The sequence below is a fragment of the Dipodomys ordii genome, unplaced genomic scaffold (assembly GCF_000151885.1).
Source record: "Dipodomys ordii isolate 6190 unplaced genomic scaffold, Dord_2.0 Scaffold13, whole genome shotgun sequence".
NCBI classification, from domain to species: Eukaryota; Metazoa; Chordata; class Mammalia; order Rodentia; family Heteromyidae; genus Dipodomys; species Dipodomys ordii.
This window is the reverse complement of record NW_012267229.1, coordinates 15662764-15685368: the sequence shown is the minus strand read 5'-3', so window position 1 is coordinate 15685368 and position 22605 is coordinate 15662764. Positions and strand designations below refer to the sequence as shown.

The 22605-nt window shown below is 43.0% G+C and overlaps 1 protein-coding gene across 2 annotated transcripts in view; it reads right to left on the bottom strand.

Annotated features, from left to right (window-relative positions):
• Positions 1-22605, bottom strand: part of Acss2 (acyl-CoA synthetase short-chain family member 2) — a 52125-nt gene that overhangs the window by 2134 nt on the left and 27386 nt on the right. Inside the window, exons 3-16 of one of the 2 annotated variants that reach the window (XM_013011034.1) lie at positions 12595-12686; positions 12298-12401; positions 12002-12074; positions 11656-11731; positions 11382-11496; positions 10564-10602; positions 5248-5385; positions 4363-4533; positions 3951-4084; positions 3619-3751; positions 3481-3537; positions 3229-3309; positions 2037-2145; positions 292-360 (exon numbers count right to left, since the gene is read on the bottom strand). In XM_013011034.1, the coding sequence (XP_012866488.1) occupies positions 292-360; positions 2037-2145; positions 3229-3309; positions 3481-3537; positions 3619-3751; positions 3951-4084; positions 4363-4533; positions 5248-5385; positions 10564-10602; positions 11382-11496; positions 11656-11731; positions 12002-12074; positions 12298-12401; positions 12595-12686 (1391 nt within the window). The remainder of the gene's footprint in view (positions 1-291; positions 361-2036; positions 2146-3228; positions 3310-3480; positions 3538-3618; positions 3752-3950; positions 4085-4362; positions 4534-5247; positions 5386-10563; positions 10603-11381; positions 11497-11655; positions 11732-12001; positions 12075-12297; positions 12402-12594; positions 12687-22605) is intronic. The other variant, XM_013011035.1, reaches the window with a different exon arrangement.

The window sequence follows — 22605 nt, the reverse complement described above, 5'->3', positions numbered from 1 at the left end:
GATCCCAGCCTCTGTCTGTCCCAGCTCCTGTTCCATCTGCATCCAGAGAGAAGACCGAGTCTGATCATAAGAGAGAGGTCATTCTTTTCTCTGATGGCATTCTTTCCATTACTTCACCACCCTCAATCTCTTCTTCTAGGCACATTCCAGCATCCAACACTCTTCCTCTAATTCTGGGCCCAAAATTGAATGCCACACATGGTCAAGCCAAAGGACAGCCCTAGCACTCTCAGAAGGCTTTCTAGGAGGGAAACAGAGCTGAGATAGGAGAGGTGGATCCAGGATCCTCACCAGATACATTGAGCATGTCATCAATCCTGCCAGTGATCCAGTAATAACCATCCTGGTCCCGCCGACAACCTGAGGGGAAAAACAGATAATAATACCCACAGCAGGTTGCAGGATCTCCATAACCAAGGTGTCATAGCCAGTACAGGGCCTTCTAACAAGTCTACTGCTCACTGTGTCAGTCAGTCTCCAAGATGGCCACAGTGATCTTTACCCCTGGTATTTATAGCACTGCATAGTTCTCTTTGTCATTATATAGGATAGTCTATATGATCAACAGAATTTGGAAGAAATGCTGGAATGTGACTTCTAAGATCAGGTTACAGAAGACACTTTGGCTTCCATCTTGCTTGTATTCTCTCATATCATTTGTTCCGAGGAAATCTAGCTAGTTGAGAGTAGCCCTTTAGAGAGGCCCAAGTAGTGAAGGAACTGAAGATTCTTGCCAAAAGCCATAGGAATAAGCAGTTAAGTAGATCTTCTAGGCTCAGTCAAATGTTTAGATGATTACAGCCCCTACCAACAGCCTGACTGTAACTCACAAGGGACCGTGACTGAGAAACACTAAGGTGCTCTCAGAATCTAATCCTCAGAAACTGAGGATGTGGTAAACACATCTATTTTCTGTAACTCAAGGAAAGATATTTTCTAAACAGGAAATTAGTTCTTATCACAACTCTGCTTAAAATCTATAAAAGTCTGCTACTATACTTTGAATAAAATCCAGACTGCTCACTGTGGCCACAACACTGTATTTTCTCTACCTCTCCAGCTTCAAGTACTGTGTCTCCAGGTGCTCAGCACAATTCTGCCAACTAGCTTCAGTCTAAGCCTCATGTATTTCAAGTTTGTTTTCCACCCCGTGCAATACTCTTACTTTAACCAGTCCCTGGTTGCATCTCTACTTAAATCCAGGAAGCCTTGGAAGCCTTCTCTGACGATTTTTTTTTTTTTTGTCAGTTGTGGGACTTGAACTTTGGGCCTGGGTGCTGTCCTGAGCTCTTCAGTTCAAGGTGACTCTCTACCATTTGAGCTACAGCTCCACTTTAGGTTTTCAGGTGGTTAATTAGGTATGAGTCTTACAGACTTTCCTGCCTAGGCTTTGAATCTTGATCCTCAGATCTCAGTCTCTTGAGTAGCTAGGATTATAGGCTGCGCCACTGGCACCTGGCCCCTCTATCTTTTTTTTTTTTGTCAGTGGTGGGGCTTGAACTCGACTTGGGTTGCTGTCCCTGACCTCTTCAGCTCAAGGCAAGTGCTCGACCTCTTGAGCCACAGCGCCACTTCCGGTTTTCTGGTGGTTAATTGGAGATAAAAGACTCACGGCTTTCCTGCCTGGGCTGGCTTTGAACCACGATCCTCAGATCTCAGCCTCCTGAGTAGCTAGGATTACAGGTGTTAGCCACTGGTACTCAGCTCTGATTATCTTTTGTACAGTGGTTATTACTACAGAGACTTTTTAATGGAAAGTGAAGATGCATGTCTTAACAAGAAGTATGGGGGGGCTGGGAAGGTGGCTCAGTGGTAGTGCGCTTGCCTTGTATGCATGAGGCCCTGGGTTCGATTTCTCAGCACCACATAAGCAAAAAGAAAAAAGCCAGAAGTGGTGCTGTGGTCAAGTGGTAGAGCACTAGCCTTGAGCTGAAGAACTGAGGGACAGCGCCCAGGCCCAGAGTTCAGGCCCACAGCTGGATCCCCCACCCCCCCAAAAAAAGAAGAAGTATGGGGACAGGATATCCAAATCTTACCATCTCCTGTCACGTAGTACCCAGGGAACTTCTTAAAGTATGTGGTTTCAAAGCGTGTGTGGTTCCCATAAACTGTACGCATGATCCCAGGCCAAGGCTGCTTAAACACCTGGGACGTGAAGAAGCACAGTGATCTCATCTTCTAGGCTGTCTCACAGCTTTGCTAAATTAAAGAAAAACACTCTAAATGTCATTACTGAGAGGTAGGATAGGTTTTGGAAATGGATGATCCTGGCTTGGAAATCCTAACTGCCAATTTACCTAGGCAAGTAACTACTCTGAGCCTCGGGACTTTCACCCATCAGTCTGAGAAAATAGTTTCTTCTAAAGTTATTGTATTAAATTAATAGTATGTTGAAACTACCTGAGGTGTGCCTTAGTGATAAGCATTCAGTAAATTCTAACCTCTCCTTCAGAGAAGCAGATCCAATTTACTACAAATGAAAACAGTCATGTAAAAGAAGTAGGTCCTACACCTGAGTGAATAAATAGTTCCCAACATATAACATTCTGCAGCATCAGACTGATGGGAGGTACAGAACTCTAACCTGAACCCAGAGGTCCTAGATTCTAGTCCTGTCCCTGTTATTGACTTGACCTTGGAAAAGTGACATGTGGTGTGATCCTATCACAAAATTACAGCAACTAAAGGTTAATATTGATCAAGATGCATTGTAGTTATAAACTGATTTGAGTGAAAGCCCCTTTGAACAATACTTTAAGATAATAAAAATAAAAATTAAAAACTACAGCAGCTAACATTTATTGGGTATTATTAGTTGCTAGGTTCCAGGCTAATCCCTTTGCATGAGTTACTTAATTTAATCAAGCACCTGTAGGAAAATATGATTATCTATCTATACTATTATAACCAATTTGATGAATGAGCATATTTAGGTTCAAAGGCCTCTGTGTTCACAGAAGAAGCCGAGTTAGGATTTGAACACAGGCAGGCTGGCTTCAGAGCTTACATGATTGTCCTACCACATTACGAAGCCTCTTTTCTCTAGAATGTTTATCAAAGGAAGAACTGGGTCAAGTCTTCTTGGCCCAAAAGAGAGCCATCAGAAATCTCTATATAGCCTCTAAAAATGTCCTTAAGAGCTTACACACCAATAGACAGAAATGAAGGCAAAGTATCTAGAAAGATTGCCCTTGAAGTCTTTTCCCTTCCCAAAGACTAGGGGCTCACCAGATAACCTTCAGCTTCACCTTCTAACTCTTCCCCAGACTCATTCAGGATTGCAGGAGCTACACCAAAGAATGGGAAGGCCTAGAAGAAAATAGGAGAGAGGTCCCAAGAAAAGGAATGAGGCAACTGATTCAATTGCCATGGAGCCCCAAAGACCCAAAGTTCTCATAGCTATTGGTCCACTCTATAGAAGGCCAAAGCATCAAAACCCTACCCCTGCCAGGCCTAGGACTACAGGGGAACTTCACTCACCGCAGAACCAGGTTTCATGGGTATGGCACCAGGGAGGGGGGTCAGCATGTGGCCACCCTGTAGAAGTCAGAGATTAGGGGTCAGAGTCAGTCTTCCCGCATTGTCCCTCAGCCCCTGCTTTCTGGAACCCTTACTCACTGTCTCTGTTTGCCAGAAGGTGTCCACAATGGGGCAGCGCTGGGCCCCTACTACTCTGTGGTACCACAACCAGGCCTCAGGGTTGATGGGTTCACCCACTGTGCCTAGCACCTGCAAGGATGCCCGGCTATGCCTTGAGCAGAGAAATGGGGAGAGAGGAAAGTCTTGAGTACCACTAAGAGCCAGGATACACATGCCCAACTCTTCTCTGGCCCCCTCTCCCTGACTCCCAGGTCAGAGAGTTGGGATAATGAAAAGAAAGAAATGGTACAAAAGGACCACACAGATCTGAAGGATACCTAAGGGACAACAACTGGGGAAGGGAGTCTCACTTGGTGACAGGCTCATCTCCAAACTTCATGAGCAGACGGATGGCTGTGGGTGCTGTGTAGAACTTGGTCACCTTGTATTTGTCCACAATGCTCCACAGGCGGCTCACATCTGGGTGTGTGGGAATCCCTTCAAACTGACCCCAGTGAAAGCTGATTATTCCTGGGCCCTCCCAAAAGTCCTTTATTCTGCTACTATGGCCTCAAGTTTATTCTTTTTTTTTTCTTTCTGACCAACCGTTCTTCACTCTGACCAAACAAACCAAGGCATCAACCTATAAAGACATATAACCCTCTCAGGACTCCTCTTTCTCTATGAAATGCATCACTTGGTCTAAGTCCCTCTGCTTCTAGACTAAGTAGTCTTAAGGGGCAGTTACCCAGAATAATCTCCATGCTCTATCTCCCTTCTCACCAAAACACTGGTGGCACCATTGGCCAGTGGCCCATAGGTGACATAGGAATGGCCAGTGATCCAGCCAATATCTGCTGTGCACCAGAACACATCCTCTGAGTGGAAGTCGAACACATACTTGAAAGTCGTAGCCACATAGAGCAGGTAGCCCCCAACTGTGTGTACTACACCCTGTGGAAAGAATAGGTCTCATTTAATAGGTCTGACAAATGGAGGCTGGAAGAAGACCCTCTGGCCCTGCCCAAACCCTCTTCACTTCATCTGTCTCCCAATTTCTTTATCACATTTCTACACACACCCTCAGATCATAATTTCTGAGCCATCCATACCAATTATATATGCATATCACCCCTAACTTATTCAAATCTAGTAGTCTATATTGTGAGCTGTGCTATAGTAGAGGACTAGATGTTAATAATATGTTGTGAAGAAGGAAATGACTGAGAGGTATGGTCTTAAAAGCCCAAGAAGGATCTCTGTGTTCACCCTTGGTCGTGAGTTTACAGGACTGCTCTCCTTCACTCCTTCAACCAACCATGTGAAAATGGGAATAGAACACCCATTTCATCCACATGAATTCATCCTTTCTACTTTTTTTGCACTATGGAAGCCCCACTCAACTTGTCTCAACATCTAGTGATTGAGGATTTTTCTCAATTCAATTTAATATGACATTCAGGGTTGGGCCCACAAGGTAACCAAAAATGCCTCTATTGCATGCACAGCCTTTACTTTTAGTTCTCTCTCCCAACCCCCCACCCTTCTTCTCCCTTTCTCCCTCTCTCCTTCTCCTAAAATCACCTTGGGTTCCTGGAATTACAGGACTGAATGATAATATATGATAAACATTTTTCATCCCTATACAATACACACACACACACTTGCCTTAGGTTTGCCTGTGGAGCCACTGGTGTACAAGATGAAGAGTGGATCCTCAGCATCACACCACTCAGGCTCAAATTCATCCCCAGCTTCTTGCATGAGTTCATGCCACCAAAAATCAACCCCTTGGTTCCAGGAGATCTGCAGAGAGAGGAAGATAGGAATAGAGAGGAAAGAACTGTGAATAGTTCAAAACAGGGTAAGAGATACCCCTACCTGGCACCTGGAGGAGTGGTATAGGACTGGTAGGTGGAGGTGTAGGAAGGGAAGGAGGGAAGAGAAGGATGTAATGGGATAGAACAGGAACAGAATGGCAGACTTCCTGGGTACTCCTACCATCTCGCCATCCTTTCTCTGCCTTTACTCCAGAACTTCTCTCGCCTGGCCCCAGGCTGAGGAGGGACCCTTCCTTTTTATCCTCCAGTTCTCAGCTGAAATGTCACCTTATAAAGGTTTTACCTGAATAGTATCTGATAGATTCCAATCCCACCCCCTGCTATTATTGTTAATCACAGCACCACATGTCTTTTCTACATAGAACATACTTTTCAGTTATTTTATTTAATCATTTCCTTGATTATTGACTCTCCCAACTAGCTAGTGATTTCTAGGAGGGTAGTGACATGTCTTTCTCCTCCCCAACATCTGGTAAAAGTTCCTGACACTCAAAAGACATTTAGTAAATTTTTGTTAGATGAATAACCACACACAGCCTGCATACACACATATGTACTATGGAACTAATAGATTATCAGTAGGAATATGGACACCATACAATTCAGAAAAGCAAAGTCAGTCAGAGACTGCAGATGAAGTGGGTACTTGACCTTGGTAGTTAGTTGTGAAAGAAATCAAGCACTTTAACTACATGTCCATTTCCCATCCAGTTCTGAAGCGTCTCTCCTACCTTTCTAGCATGGATAATCAGTGGGGTCACCCATAGCAACCTCTCTCATGGAAACAGGTTTCATTCAGCAGGAAGCCTTTTTCTCCATCAGCTTGAAGCAGGAAGCCTTGCTTCGAATTGATGGAGGAAAACCCAGGGGATTCCTCCCAGGAAAAGAGTGTCTTCGTACACCTGATTGTCTTTAATGGCTTCTGGGTCTGTTATTCTAAACGTTCTCTAAGTTCCTATGAAACTACTTTTCTTTCTTCTTTAAATGCCAATTTTTTTTCAGACTGTTCTTTGTTGGGTAAAATTGGATTCCTTGAATTTGTCCCAAAACTACACTAGATTTCAATGTCAATTTTGTCACTTCCTAGCTATATGACTTAAATCACTCTATTTCACGTCCATCTTATTTAAAAGGAAGATAATCATTCCTGCTCTAATGGTTTCACAGGATTTTTGAAACATCAAAAAAGAAAAGATACTATCTAATAAATAGCAAGCCTTGGATTATCTCAGGAGTTAGAGATTGGGGCAAGACTGATGGATGTCAGAAGGGATAAGGTTAAGTTCAATGACCAATGGGAGATAAATTTAAGCATCTGATGTTTGGGGCTTGCTTTAGCTGCCTGAAAGCTCTTTCATAGACATTAGATTCTTGACTGTTCCTATGACCCTGGCTGGCAGACAGACATGGTTATATGACAGAAATGTCCTTCCCCTATAACATGGATCCATGCTAACTTATTAAGTGCATATCTGGTTTCAGAATTTCCCAGTGTTAGACACATACCTTGTTAAATTATAAAATGACTAACGATGGGACTCTTAGTCCTAAGAACTTACAAGTTTTTGTCAGTTGAGCCTCGTAAGACTGACAATCCCAGTTCAAGTAAGGGTGCTACTATAAGGAAGGCCTGGTGCTAGTGGCTCATGCTTGTAATTCTAGCAACTCAGAAAGCTGAGATCTGTAGATTGTGGTTTGAATCCAGCCAAGGCAGAAAAGTCCATGACTCTCTTATCTCCAATTATTAATTAGCAAAAAAATGGGAAGTGGAGTTGTGGCTCAAGTGGTAAGAGTGTCAGGCCCTGAGTTCAAGCCCTACAACCAACACAGAGAGAGACTGAGAGAGAAAAAGGAGAGAGACATAGAGAAAGAGAATAAGCAGCCCTAGCAAAAAGCATAAAACATATTCCATTTTTCAGTGGAAGATCTATATGAGTTTATGCGTACATTATCACATGAATTCTTTCTTACATTTCCTGCCAAGTGGTTGCTTGAGCTGAGGGCAGTTATGAATGTAAGCAGAACCATGTCAATATTGCTTTATATAAAATGTGCAGATCTAAAGTACTGTAAATTATCATAATGTAAGACATAGTTATACTGTGGCTGTGCAATGAGGCGTCATCTTGTAATCTGACAAAACTGTTTCCTTTGTGAAGTTATGTGTGTTTAGGGAGGAGTGGAGGAGGTGTGGCACTCCAGGTGTAGAGCTGGTAATGAGCACCGGGAAGCAGGATGACTTCCTGATGTAAACTAGGCCCAGGGCTTTGAACCAGGAAAAGGTTTCAGTTTTCTAAAATAAAAATTGAGGAGTTGGCCCTTGTCCTTAGATTAGGGCAGCTGTTCTTACAAAAGGAATATGAAGGAGCTCATAGGTGATATGGTTGAAGAGTGCACCTGCAAACTATACCAGTCCCTCCTTTGAAGGTTTCAGAAGGATAAAAGTGTTTGGAGTTCTGCCAAGGTTTCTGCAGATTTTAATGCTGTTTTTAGACCCTGGACTTTGTAAGTCTATTGTTAGGTTCTTTGAGTTTTGGTAACTGATTTTTTTTTTTGCCCCCAAGAAATAAAAGCTCAGAAGCCTGAGCCTGAAGTAGAATTAAGTTTCTTATTTGTTTTCTATCTTATTTTTAGAAATGCCAGTCTGTGTGCTATGTTAAGGAGAAAGGGGAAACAATAACACCTAACATTGATTGAGTGGTTACTATATGCCAAGCACCTCACATAGATTGAAAAAAGCCTATAGAATAGGTCAATTATTATAGTTATCTTACAGATGGGTGAAAGCTTAAATAAACTAAAGTGAAAGCTTAAATAACATGTCTGCTTCTTTGGTGATGCTGTTATTTCAGGTGACAGAGCCAGAATTTGAATCCAGATCATCTGGCTACAGCTCCTGTACTCTAAATCATTATTAGTTAACTCTTTTCAAAAGAAGTGGTTAGGCCCAGTGGCTTACACATAATCCTAGCCACTTGGAAGTCTGAGGTTAGGAAGAGTTTGTGACTATCTTCACAGAAAGTAGCTGAATTCGATGATGTGCCATACCTATGATCCCAGCATGCATGTAGGTGAGAAGCCAGATCCTATCTCAAAAATTACCAATGAAAATCAGGGCTAGAGGTATCACTCAAGTGGTAGAGTGTCAGGATAGCAAGTGCAAAGCCCTGAGTTCAAGCCCCAATACCACACACACACACACAAAACAAGTTTGTGTTTGAGTTTTATTTTTTTTTTTTGCCAGTCCTGGAGCACTGTCCCTGAGCTTCTTTTGCTCAAGGTTAACACTCTACCACTTGAGCCAGAGCACCACTTCCATCTATTTCTGTTTATGTGGTGCTGAGGAATTGAACCCAGGACTTCATGCATGCACGCTAGACAAGCACTCTACCACTAAGCCACATTCCCCACCTGTATTTGAGTTTTAAAAAGAAAGCCACATTCTCAAGAAATCAGATCTGTCTCTACCATACTAATGAGAATAGACAAAAGGGGCTTATATGTACATATGTACCATTAGCATAAGAGACTAATTGTAGCAGACTTTGAGTATGGTAACCTGTGATGATGTTAACGTTCACAGGAACAGTGGGCTTTATGTTTTGTTTTAGGAAAGAAACTCTCTGTCTCTTTTTTTTTTTTTGTCAGTTATGGGGCCTGAACTCAGCCTGGGCGCTGTCCCTCAGCTCTTCAGCTCAAGGCTAGCGCTCTACCACTTGAGCCACAGTACCACTTCCCGCTTTTTCTGCTTCTGTGGTACTGAGGAATTAAACCCAGGACATTGTGCATGCAAGGCAAGCATTCTACCACTGAGCCACCTTCCTAGACACTCACTTTTTTTTTTTTTGGTTGGTTGTGGGGTTTGAACTCTGGGCTTGGGCGCTGTCCCTGCGCTCTTCAGCTCAAGGTGAGCGCTCTACCACTTGAACCACAGCACCACTTCCGGTTTTCTAGTAGTTTATTGGAGATAAGACTCTCACAGATTTTCTTGCCCAGGCTGGCTTTGAAGCATGATCCTCAGATCTCAGCCTCCTGAGTAGTTGGGATTACAGACGTGAGCCACCGGTGCCCAGCTCCTCACTTTCTTTTTTAAGCATGTATTATCATCTCTATTTCTGATGAGTGAAATGAAGCCTAGAGAGGAGAGGTGACTTTTTTTTTTTTTTTGCCAGTCCTGGGGCTGAAACTCAGGGCTTGGGCACTGTCCCTGAGCTTCTTTTTTTTGCTCAAGGCGAGCTCTCTACCACTTGAGCCACAGCACCACTTCTGTCTTTTTCTATTTGCACTGAGGAATCAATTTCAGGGCTTCATGCATGCTAGGCAAGCACTCTAAGCTACATCCCCAGCCCTTTATTAGAGATTTTTTTTGGGGGGGGGTCCGGTCATGGGGCCTGAATTCTGTCCCTCAGCTCTTCAGCTCAAGGCTAGCGCTCTACCACTTGAGCCACAGCACCACTTATGGCTTTTTTCTTTTTTTGCTTATGTGGTGCTGAGGAATCGAACCCAGGGCCTCAGGCATGCAAGGTAAGTGCTCTACCACTGAGCCACCTTCCCAGCCCCTTTATTAGAGATCTTTAAAATGGACTACTGAATGCCAAGCCCACTCCTATGTAATGATCTTCTACATGCACCCACTTATGGATATCCCTTCTTAGAACCTCCTACAAAATGATTTTGTTCAAGTTAGAGTTATGTACATTTCGTAAATCTCAATACATCCCATAAATCTGTCTTGTATAAAACTTTTGTTTTCACTTATAATACATATCTAACTCCCTAAATGATAACAGACCCTAGAGTCTTGGACTGTACCTCCTCTACCTGTCTTTGTCTCTTCTGGCTCTACACCATCTGAGGGCACAGAAACAAACGCTTACTGACAGGTTTCCTGGCCCTCTTTCCCATAAAAGACCTGGGCAGCTGTTGTGAAATCAGATGTCTGTTGCTACATCTCTGGGATCCTTGTTCTATGCCAATTGACAAAGGTAGAAACAAACATTTGATTTTACAACCCTTCGGAGTAGTGTAGAAGTCAAGGGGTTAGAACTGACAACACACCTCACTGAGGCAAACAGACAAAGAACAGATGGATTCACAGACAAGCACACAGGGAAGCAGTGCCCAAGGCAGAGCGGAAATGTACCTGGGGCTGGATGCGCTTGGATTTTTCTTTCAGCTTACCCTGTTAAGAGCCCATGGAATGGAAAGCCTGATGAGCAGGGTCCAAGAAATAGAGCAGGAAAGGGTAAATATGCCCTAACTCCTGGATACCCATTCCCCCCGACGCCCCTCTCACTTCTTCCCAGCCTCAATTTTCCTCATCCTGAATCCAGCAGAATCTCTAATACTGATTAGAATTTCCAGTCTTGCTAAACTATAGCCTCTCTAGTCCCAAGACAAGTCAGCACCCTTTCATTCATACAATCTAAGTAAACCTCTGTCCTTTTGATCACCTAATTTCCATATCTATACCTCTCAGACCTGGAAGTCACCATTGGGCTTTTTTTCTGCTCTCACCAGAAGCACTGGATCCAAAGCTAACAGCCATCTTAAAGGCTGGAGTCTAGTCCCTCCATAGTAGGCATCCCCTAGGCCACAAACGTATCCCACCCAGGTCACAGTCTAGCCAAGTGACTCCATATAGTCACCCAGGTGATACAGAAGTGACACATTTCCAACCCAAGTCCAACCCCTGAGAGTCCGGCATGCTGGTTAAGATACCCTGACCAACACAGGAGTCTCCTTCACAACTTCTCATCCTTAGTTCTTTGAGACCCAGGGACCTGTCTACTCATATTCAAGGTCAAAGTCCCTTGCTCCCAATTAGCCCTGCCAGAGAAAGCACTCAGGATTGTTTCCAGATCCTCAGCATTATGATGGAAGGAAGACATTGGGAACTTCTTAAGCAAGAAATAGTAGAAAATTTGAGCCCAGAAGAGAGCATAGTAGTGCCAAACTCACCTGGACATCGGGACATGGCCTCTTAATTGGGGGAGACTGGCTGGAGGAATCACCCATGCCCAACTCTGCTCGCCCTATGTGCTTGACCACAATGCAGCATCTCACTGGGAAACCCCTGGAGGAGATAAAAGCCTGAAATAGTAGTCTAGTTGGCTCTAAAGAGAAGTTGGCAAGATCCTCACCCCATATCCACAGTAGGAGGGGCAAAGGAAAGCTGGCACTGGAGAAAGGCCCAGTCCACCCCGGGCAGTAGCTAAGAGGTGAGCATACTCACTTCTCCTGACACTTCTCCAGGGATTCATCAGCCAGCTCCTTCAGGTTCACAAGCTTTTCCCCCCTGTAGAAGGCATCTTTGGGGAGCAACAGATATTCCAGGCCTTAGTAGGCACCCAAATCCCCAGTAGGCTCCATGTCCATAAGGCCCTTCCTTAGTGGGTCTCTTGACCTTGGCTCTTCCAGATGATTTGGGCTGCTGAGAGTTAGCTGAGGTGGGACCAAGAGAGCAAGGGCAAGCAGTCCCTGGACCCTCCTTCCTAATTAGACCCAAGTCAACAAGCTGAATAGAGACCAAGAGTCAAGGTATAGGGGAATTCTGGAGAAGGGGGGAGGGAATTAGTCACCTGTAGTGATGAGAATACTGCAACTGGAATCCAGAATTCTTTCACATAGAGACTCTGCAGAGAAGCCTGCAAACTAGAGAAGGAAAGAAAAACTGAAGGGGAACGGAAAGGCCTAGAGATTAAATAAAGAAGAAAAAGAATTGCTCATGAAACAGCATCTCCAAACCAGGGATAACTGATTTTGAGCTATGAAGTTAGCACTCTAAAATCTTTCATCATCCAGATCCAATCCACCCCCAAATCTCATCTCCACCGCCCCCCCCACCTGCTCCCTCTTCCCCAGCCCAAATTCTTACCACAATGGAATGCAAAGCCCCAAGGCGGGCACATGCCAACATGGCTACCACAAGCTCCAAGATCATGGGCATGTAGATGGCCACTCGGTCACCCTTCCGAATGCCTGCAGGTAAAAGGCACAGACCAGGCCTGTTGATCCTTCCTGCTGCTACTTGTCCACACCCATCCAGATGTCCCCTTTCCCAGTTAGCTAACTTTTTTATTTCTGTTACTAGGTTCCTTCCATCTCTCCCAACAGATCCTCAGATACTCCAAAGCCAAGCCCTCCAGCTCCTTTCCCACACCCCCACACTCACCCTGTTTACGAAGAACATTGCTGAACCGACATACTTGGACCAGAAGCTCACGGTATGTGATCTGGGCAGCCTCCCCAGGCTCATTTCCTTCCCTGAGATATACCAGAAAGAACCAATGATTAGGGATATAATTTCATCTTCACAATAGGAGCAGTCATAAAATACATCTGTTAACACTAAAGCCTAAGTCCTGTAATGGTGAACCAATTACCACACACCTTGAGCTGACTGAACAGATACTTTGGCCCCTCAAGATACTTCATATACTTGGGGCTGGGCATGGTGGCTCACACCTGTAATCCTAGCTACTCAGGAGGCTAAGATCAGAGGATCACAGTTTAAAGCCAGATCAGGCAGGAAAGTCTATGAGACTCATGTCCAATAAACCACCAGAAAACTGGAAGTGGTGCTGTGGCTCAAGTGGCAAAGTGCTAACCTTGAGCTAAAGAGCTGAGGGACAGCACTCAGGCCCAGAGTTCAAGCCCCACAACTGACAAAAAAAAAGAAAGAAAGAAAAAGAAAAAGCCAGAAGTGGCACTGTGGTTCAAGTGATAGAGTGTTAACCTTGAGCATAAAGAGGCTCAGTGATGGTTTCCAGGCCCTGAATTCAAGCCCTAGGACTGGCAAGAAAAGAAAAATGCACATGTGATGTATCATTGGAAAGTTCACTGTCCATCTCTGATCCTTATTTATTTTATTATTTTTATTAGTATATGTTAATTGTACAAAGAATGATTCATTGCCACAGATGTAACCCATGTAATGCTGTCAACTTCACCCCTTCTATCATTCTCCCCATCCTACTCCTGCTTCTTAAAATAATCTTTTTAAAAATTTATTTTTTGGGCTGGGAAGGTAGCTCAGTGGTAGAGTGCTTGCCTTGCATGCTCAAGGCCCTGGGTTCGATTCCTCAGCACCACATAAAGAAAAAAAGCCAGAAGTGGCGCTGTGGCTCAAGTGGTAGAGCGCTAGCCTTGAGCTGAAGAGCTGAGGGACAATGCCCAGGCCCAGAGTTCAGCCCCCATGACCAGACCCAAAAAAAAAAATTATTTTATTTTATTTATATGTTACAGAGGAATTGAACCCAGGGGCTCATGCATGCTAGGCAAGCACTCCACCACTAAGCCACATTCCCAGCCCCTTGAAACAATTTTAACAGTTTAATTGTTCTATTTTCATATATAAAAATAAATAACCATATTAATCCTCATTCACCTTTTTTTAGCCCTCCCTGTTCTTGCTAGTGCCTGCCTCCCTCCCTCCAATTCAAGCTTATTTTACTTTCCTGTCATTCATTTTTTTAAAGTATGTATTAATTCCATCAAAGGGTTTCAGTATGGTAGTTGAGACATGTATATATTCTGTGTTTCTGAGCCTTATTTTTTATGCTGATAAAAACAGGAAGATGGTTCCTTTTGTCCTAGGGCAGTATTAAGGCAAAATGGTGACTCTTTTTGATAAGGTACATTGGTAGCTGAACCTGGTGGTACACACCTAAAATCATTGTACTTAGGAGACTGAAGCAGGAGGATCATGAGTTCAAGGCCAACATGGGCTACATAGCAAGGTCCAGGCCAGTCTTTGCTACATAGTGAGGCTCCTGACTTAAAAAAAAAAAAAGTGGGGCGGGGGTAGGAGGGAGCAAAGCTAGCCTGTGTAGCAAAGTCTGTGAGACTCTTAAGTCCAATAAAACACCAGAAAACTGGAAGTGGTACTGTGGCTCAAGTGGTAGAGTACTAGCCTTGAGCTGAAGAGCTGAGAGACAGCGCCCAGGCCCAGAGTTCAAGCCCCACACCACCACCAACAACAAAAAAAGATATTTCAATTCCACTGCCGTTAGTGGGTTCTTCTTGCTTTGTTTTTGCACAAAGCTCATGCTCACCTCCACACTTTAGCTCATGCTATTGCTTCTTCTGCTTGAAATGTCCCTCCCTCCTTTAGACATAGCTCTCCTCCTTCTCCTCTCCTTCCTCACTACTCAGAGTACTTGTAAAAGAGGAAACTGAAACCTAGAGAGAAGCAGCACTCAGCCAAGGTCATACAATAATAAATGACAGAGCCAAGAATAGATCCTCAAGTGTTCTAATTTCAAGTAAGGACTCATTCCCCCATAGTAGGAAGGACAGGGACAGACAGGGAAACTAAGCCTTTTCTTACTGACAGAGGGTACGCAGATTATCAGCCTCCTTTCAGATTCTGGTCCAGTGAGTCAGTTACTATCTTCTCCTTGGCTTTACCCCTCATATGGTTGAGAAGAGCCAAGCATAGTAAGCTTTCTAAAGTGAGACGCAATAAGGGTGAGGAAGCTGGCAAGTGGCCCTGGATGCCAGGAAAGCTATTTCTATAACCTGTACGCTGACAAATGCCATAGGAACTTAGAATGTCTTCAGTTATGGCTAACTGCTGACATCTATATCTCCATGCATAAATCCCCATCATGTGCTACATACCAGCCCACTTATAATATAGAAACATTTTAGGCTCTAAGCTAGCACATGAATATGTGGTCAAAAATAGCATAAACATATGAGCCCAGAATTCAAACAGGTCCTTGACAAATACATGAATCACATATTATTCACAGCTTACCTTTTTAAAAATTTTTCTGGTCAGCTATGGGGCTTGAACTCAGAGCCTACGTGCTGTCTCTGAGCTCTATGCTCAAGGTTAATACTCTACCACTTTGAGCCACAGTGCTACTTCTCATATTTTTGAGTAGTTCATTGAAAATAAGAGACTCATGGGAACTTTTCTGCCCAATTTGGCTTCAACCATGATCTCAGCCTCTTGAGTACCTAGGATTACAGACGTGAGCCACCAACACCTAGTGCAACTTACCTTTTTAGAAATACATGATCAAATCATTCTGTTTTGATTTTTTTCTCTATTCCATTACTTGAAATCATCTCATTAATTTTATTTTTGCATGGCTTTACCGTATTCTTCACTGGTATGTAAGCTCCATGACAGCAGAGACCTTGTCTGTCTTGTTTACTGCAAAAATCTTTAGCACCTAAGATAGATCTTGGTACATAGAAAGTACATCTCACTTGAGCTCATGAGCACGTGCGTGCATGCGCACACACACAGAGTGTCAGTTCCTCTCCTTGGCTATGGGCTCAAGTTATACATTATTAATATAGATACCTTATTCCAGTGTCATCTTTCTCTGACATACAAACCAGGCTGGGGCCCCGGGTTGGACAGAATGGGGAGAAGGTATTAGCCTTCTGTAACGGTCCCAGGTCCTCCAGGTTGTTAGGACTCTTAATATCCAACTTGATCTCTACTCTGAGCTTCAAAGGCTATTACAGGGTCGATTGCAGAGAGCAAGGAAAGGGACATGGACTCCAGACCTCTTTCCTCCATACTGGGAGAAAAAGCTACAAAATTAACAGGGTCAGAGTTTAGAATATAGTTTAGTAATAAAGCACATCCTAGAGTGTACAAGGCCCTGGGTTCCATCCCAGCACCAGAATAAAAAAATAATAATAAGGGCAAGACAGGTCATATAAATGGCTGAAATGTATCATATTAAAAAATAAGAATCACCCCCTTTTTTAACTTTTCTATAAGAAAATAACAACATATACAATAACAGCCTTGATATATAGGAAAAACAATAGAGGTGTCAACTAAAAAACAATTATGCTTTGGTGGGAAACTTAGTATCTAAGCTTAATTCCTGTCTAGTTTTGCCTACAGGCTTAAAGTTGCCAATTTGTTAAAGAAAGACCTAGAATCTGCCAGGCACCAGTGGCTCATGCCTGTAATCCTAGCTATTCTCAGGAGGCTGAGATCTGAGGATTACAGTTCAAAGCCAGCCTGGGTAGGGAAGTGCTTGAGACTCTTATCTCCAATAAACCACCAGAAAACTGGAAGTGGTGCTGTGGCTCAAGTGGTATAGCGCTAGCCTTAAACTGAAGAGCTGAGGAACAGCGCTCAGGCCCAGAGTTCAAGCTCCACGACCGACAAAAAAAAGAAAGAAAGAAAAGAAAAAAGAAAGAAAGAAAAAAGAAAGGCCTAGAATCTATTTTTTTTTACTTCTGAATTTATTTACTTTTCTTTACTGGAAGTATGGAGGTCCTTGCAGAGAGGCTCTAGTGAGACTTTTGGTGGTTCTTCTCAGGCTTAAGACTGAGCAGTTAAGAAGGTGATTCTGTTTTTCTCATACCTCATTAGGTTATAGCCAAAGAGTCCTAATCAGCCAAGGAGGTAGGCTTAAGGCTAGCATACACTTTCGTGGGAGCCATGCCAGACTATAGCAGTTTTCTGCTCTCCCATCCTCCCAGGACAGGGGGGCTATGGTTTGTCCTGGCTGTGTGGAAAGAATGAGCTCTCTGTGATAGTGGTTAACTTTTTTGCTCAAGACCTGTGCTCTTCCGTGCAAGCCACACCTCTAGCTCCCTCACTTCCTTTCCTTCTCCCTCTTCTAAAAACCCATGTAGCTATCCTCCTATTTGGCAAAAAGACACCATACTTCACAGCCTTTTGTTCTCTAGTTGTAGAGAGCTTCTCCCAGTGAACCACATGACTTATTCTCTATAAGTCATTTCATAAACTCCAGCTTCTGAAGGAGGTCATTCTTGGCCTCTCCATGTACTCCCTGACCTTTTAGCCTTAGGACATCCAAATTAACATCTGTAGGGGCTGGGAAGGTGGCTCAGTGGTAGAGCGCTTGCCTTGCATTCATGAGGCCCTGCATTCAATTCCTCAGCACCACATAAGCAGAAAAAAAAAGCCGGAAGTGGCGCTGTGGCTAAAGTGGTAGAGTGCTAGCCTTGAGCTGAAGAGCTGAGAGACAGTGCCCAGGCCCTGAGTTCAGGCCCCATGACCGGACCCCCCCCCAAAAAAAAATTAACATCTGTAGAATCTTCCTAGGTAGATTTTCCCCTTCCTACAGCAAAGCTCAAAGTTCTCCCTTCCTCCCAAGGCCCTTTATCTCACAGTGGCTCACGACTGTAATCCTAGCTACAGAGGAGGCTGAGCTCTGAGGATCTCCGTTCAAAGCCAGCCCAAGCAGGAATGTCCATGGGACTCTTATCTCCAATAAACCACTAGAAAACTGGAAGTGGTGCTGTGGCTCAAGTGGTAGAGTGCTCGCCTTGAGCTGAAGAGCGCAGGGACAGCGCCCAAGCCCAGAGTTCAAACCCCACGACCGACCAAAAAAAAGCAACCCCTCCCCACCATGTATTACATGTATATGGTCTTTTCCATTACCCCCTGACCTCTAGGAGGGCAAGTATCATGTCTTCTTCTCTGTGTCTTCCAAGTACAGCTGGCACAATAGGAACCCAATGAATGCAGTCATACTTTCAAAAGATCAATAATTGATTAGTAACCTGGAAGAACAGTCTTCACTTCTTTATAAGAGAGACGTAGTTAAAGAGATTAAATACTTGAATTTCCTCCAACCACAAGTAAGGCACAAATAGGAAGGAACTGCTGAGAGAAAGGCAAGTGGAAGGGTATCTAGCATTCACAGACTCTAGGTTGGATCTCCAGCAATAAAAACATAAAGATAGGTATAAAAACTGGTTTCTTCATAGACACATTGGAGGGAAAGTTCTATCCTGGTAAATTAGGCCTTCCAGAAAAGAAACAGACAAGAAGTCAAATCTGTTATTAGAGGGACACCAAATTGAAATGATTAGCTTAGGAAAGAGACAGTTCTGAAGAATAGAATAGTAAGTCTCAAATATCTATATTTCTATTGTCTCTACCTTACTTCGTCTATCTTCACTTGTTGACTGGATGACCACAAAGTCCCCCTAACTGGTCTCTGACTTTACTTTTGCCCACTTCCAATTCATATATCATTTAGAATGATCTATTAAAAACATAAATTTAAAAAAATAAAAACATAAATCAGGGGGCTAGGAAGGTGGCTCAGTGGTAGAGTGCTTGCCTTGCATGAATGACGCCCTGGGTTTGATTCCTCAGCACTACATAAGCAGAAAAAGCCAGAAGTGGTGCTGTGGCTCAAGTGGTAGAGCGCTAGCCTTGAGCTGAAGAGCTGAGGGACAGTGCCCAGGCCCAGAGTTCAGGCCCCACAACAGACAAAAACAAAAACAAACAACAAAAACCCCATACATCGCTGCCTGCCTAAAACCTACTTCATCTTGTCTCATTCTCCCATTCAGCACACTAGGCTCCTAATACACTTTTCTTCTGATAGATAGGACTTATCATATTCTTTTACTATCTCCTCACAACAATTTGAGTTGCTGTGTCTTATGTTTCAGATCTTAGCTTAAATGTCACCTTCCTAGTGAAGTTTTTCTCTGACCATCCTAAATAGCACTGACTCTTCCTGTTACTCTTTTGTTTATGTGTATGTGATGTATATGTGTATATTTGTGTGTGTGTGTGTGTGTGTGTGTGTGTGTGTGTGTGTGTGCGCGCTGGGTACTGTCCTTTAGCTTTTTTGCTCATGGCTGGAGCTCTACCATTTGTACTACAACTCTACTTCTTGGCTTTTGGGTGGTTAATTGGATATGAATCTCACAGACTTTCCAACTCAGGCTGACTTTGAACTGTGATCCTAAGATCTCAGCCTCTTGAGCAGCTAGGATTATATGCATGAGGAAGCCTGGCTTCCTACTACTCTTTAGCACAACATTCTGTTTGTTTTCTTTTTCTTTTCTTTTCTTTTTTTTTTTTTGTGTCGGTTATGGGGCTTGAACTCTGGGCCTTGAGCTCTTCGGCTCAAGGCAAGTGCTCTACCACTTGAGCTACAGTACCACTTCTAGTTTTCTGGTGGTTTATTGGAGATAAGAGTCTTACAGACTTTCTTGACTTTGAACCGTGATCCTCAGATCTCATCCTCCTGAGTAGCTAGGATTACAGGCATGAGCCACTGGCACCTGACCTTTATTTACATTTTTATTGGTTAATTATTTCCCCTACTACACAGAGTCAGCTTCTTAAGGTAGAGGTCAAATTGGTCTTGTTCACTACAGAATCCACAATGCCTCACATAAGACTTTGTGCATAATATGTGCTCATTAAATTTTCTGAATGAATAAGTCTGAACTATTATTAGGGGAAAGAAGCATACCAATATTATATAACTCTAAATAGCACTAGGCCACTTGGAAGAGTTCAGTATGAAGAACTTTTAAATGTCAGAGCTATTCCAAGATGGAAATACTCTGTTAGGAGCTCCCTAAACTCTGAAGTCATGTAGGACCTAAGATTTACAGGGATTCTCTAAAATAATGTCATTTGCAGGGAAATTGATGGAACTTGAACAAATCATGGTAAGCCAAGACTAGAGAGATAAACAGTGAATGTTCTCCCTGATATGTGGAAGTTAGATCTAAAACACACTGGGATATGACAAATTACACAGAATTCCAGACATTCGCATACAGTGAGACCAAAAGAGGATAGTCTTAGGAAAGAATCACAAAGGTGCAATACCCAAGCGCTTCTTCAGGATGTGTATATAATAATACACATACTGAAACAAACTCCAAAGATATGAAAACAAACTACTTTTTTCTTAATGTTTTTTTTCATTTGCTGAGGACTCTGTATTCTTTATTCTGTATACTTTACCTTACACATGGAGGAGGGTGGGATGAGGAAAAATGATGGAAAAGTGCAGCAGTGGAGCACACTGTCTGCACAGTTGAGGAAAGTAAACTATGTAATCTGTGGGTGGAGAGGGGAAGGAGGGAACTGGCAAGAAGGAGGGAACAGATGATACTATGCAATAGAAAATGTGCTTATTACCTGATGTATGTAAAGGTAACCCTCTGTATATCACTTTTAAAACAATAATGAAGTAACTTAGAAATAAAAATACACAGGTATTCTCACAGTGTGGTCTGGCTAGTGTTAGTAATTCAGGTTTTTGGGCTAAGGAAACACTAGTACCTGCTTGTACTAGATCATTCTCCAGGGCATAAGTCCTCAAAAGTTTCACTCTATAAACTTCCCATATAATTCATGCTCACTGAAGATTGAGATGACCTTTATGGCTCTTCCAACTTCAGTATTCTTTGATTCTATAGAATGAAGAGATAATGTGAGAGTTCTATGATCCATGAAGTACAGCATAGATGTGAGGTACTCTAATGTAAGTGTACCCTCAGGTCATGTTCCCTTTCTCCAAGGGAGCAGGGAGTGGAAGTGATATAACTTGACAAATTAGCAGTTTAATGTTCCCTCTGGGTATTTCTGCCCTAGCTTAAGTAGAAAGGTTGGAAGAGGAAGTTGGAAGAAGGCAAACCCAAAACACTGAATCACAAATCACCCAGAAAGCTAAAGAAGATGGAGCTTTTGAGAGCCAACCACTTTTATTTACAGATGTGAAATCTAAGGCACAAAAATGATGGCATCAGAATTACTGAGCACATTACTAATAATATTATTTATTCTATGGTCCACTGTGATAGATACTAGCCACACGTGGCTATTGATCATTTGAAATTGTTATTTAACTTAATTTCAATGGCTTTAAATATAAAAAGCTATGTATTTAGTGGCTTCCTTTTTCGATAGTAGAGTTTCATAGTCTAAATGTCTCTAGTTAAAGACATTCTTCTCCTAAATGACATGGTTCCAAAGACAGAAAAGGAAGTATGAGAAAGAAATAAGATAAATAGGATAACCCTAAGTGATAGACAGCTTTCATACAATCTTTACCTGATTGTCCGCCCCACCAAGTGTCATTTTTTTTTTCCTAATCAATGACTCTGCTGTGCTCTTATTATTTGTGGTAGTTCTTTTACTTAATGGTCCCAGATACCAGTAACTTTTAATGCTATGACTTGGATCTGCCAAAGTGGCTGCTGAGTATCCTCATCCTTACAACGCAGTAACTTTGTACCAGCTCCTTTTAGACATGATGGCCACTTCATATCATGACAACTATAGTCCTGCTGTCCCAACAACAACAAAAAAAGCCTGATCAGCTTGTCTGTCTTGATAGACAGCAAGACTCTCCCTGAGAACTTCTACAGTCCCCAGTCAGAAGAGCATTTATACCTCTGAAAGAATTCAGGGTCCTGAGCTCTTAAGGGAGAAAGTTAGTGTAAGAAGATAAGAGCAGTAATCGAGAAGTGCCGAGGGCTTTAAGATTCTACACTTAAACTTCCAGAAGGCTCATACGCTAAACCATTGATTAGCATAATGGCTTCCCTTGCCATGCAATAAATCTCTTCTCTATCCTTAAAAAAAATCATAGAGAGCCAGGTGCTGGTGGCTCACACCTGTAATCCTAGCTACTCAGGAGGCTGAGATCTGAGGCTCGCGGTTCAAAGCCAGCCCGGGCAGAAAAGTCTGTGAGACACTTATCTCCAATAAACCACCAGAAAACCGGAAGTGGCGCTGTGGCTCAAGCAGTAGAGCGCTCGCCTTGAGCTGAAGAGTACAGTGACAGCGCCCAAGCCCAGAGTTAAAAATCAAAACAAAACAAAACAAAAATCATAGAGATAGCCAGGTGATGATGGCTGTAATTACACTCATAACCTTAGCTATTCAGGAGACTGAGATCTGAGGATTGCAGTTTGAAGCCAGCTCAGACAGAAAGTCCATGAAACTCTTACCTCTTAACAACCAAAAAGCAGGAGGAGGAGCTGTGACTCAAGTGGTAGAATACTAGCCTTGAGTAAAATAGCTCAGGGACAGTGCCCAGGATCTGAGTTCAAGCCCCAGAACTGGCACTTTGTGTGCACATGCATGCACACACACACATACACACAACCACACATGTGCACACACACACACAGCATAAAAAAGAAAATCAAAATTGAAGAGTCTTCACAACTATAAGGTTGAAGATCACAAAAAATGAACTATTAGTATACTTTTCAAAAATCTAACATTCTGTTTGGTTTTTCCCCTCATTCTGTAGAAAATGTTCTTTTTGAAAACATCATAGGCCAGGCACCAGTGACTCTCCCCTGTAATTCTAACTATTCAGGAAGCTCAGATCTGAGGATCATGATTTGAAGCCAGCTTGGGCAGGAAAATCCATGAGACTCTTTTTTTTTTTTTTTT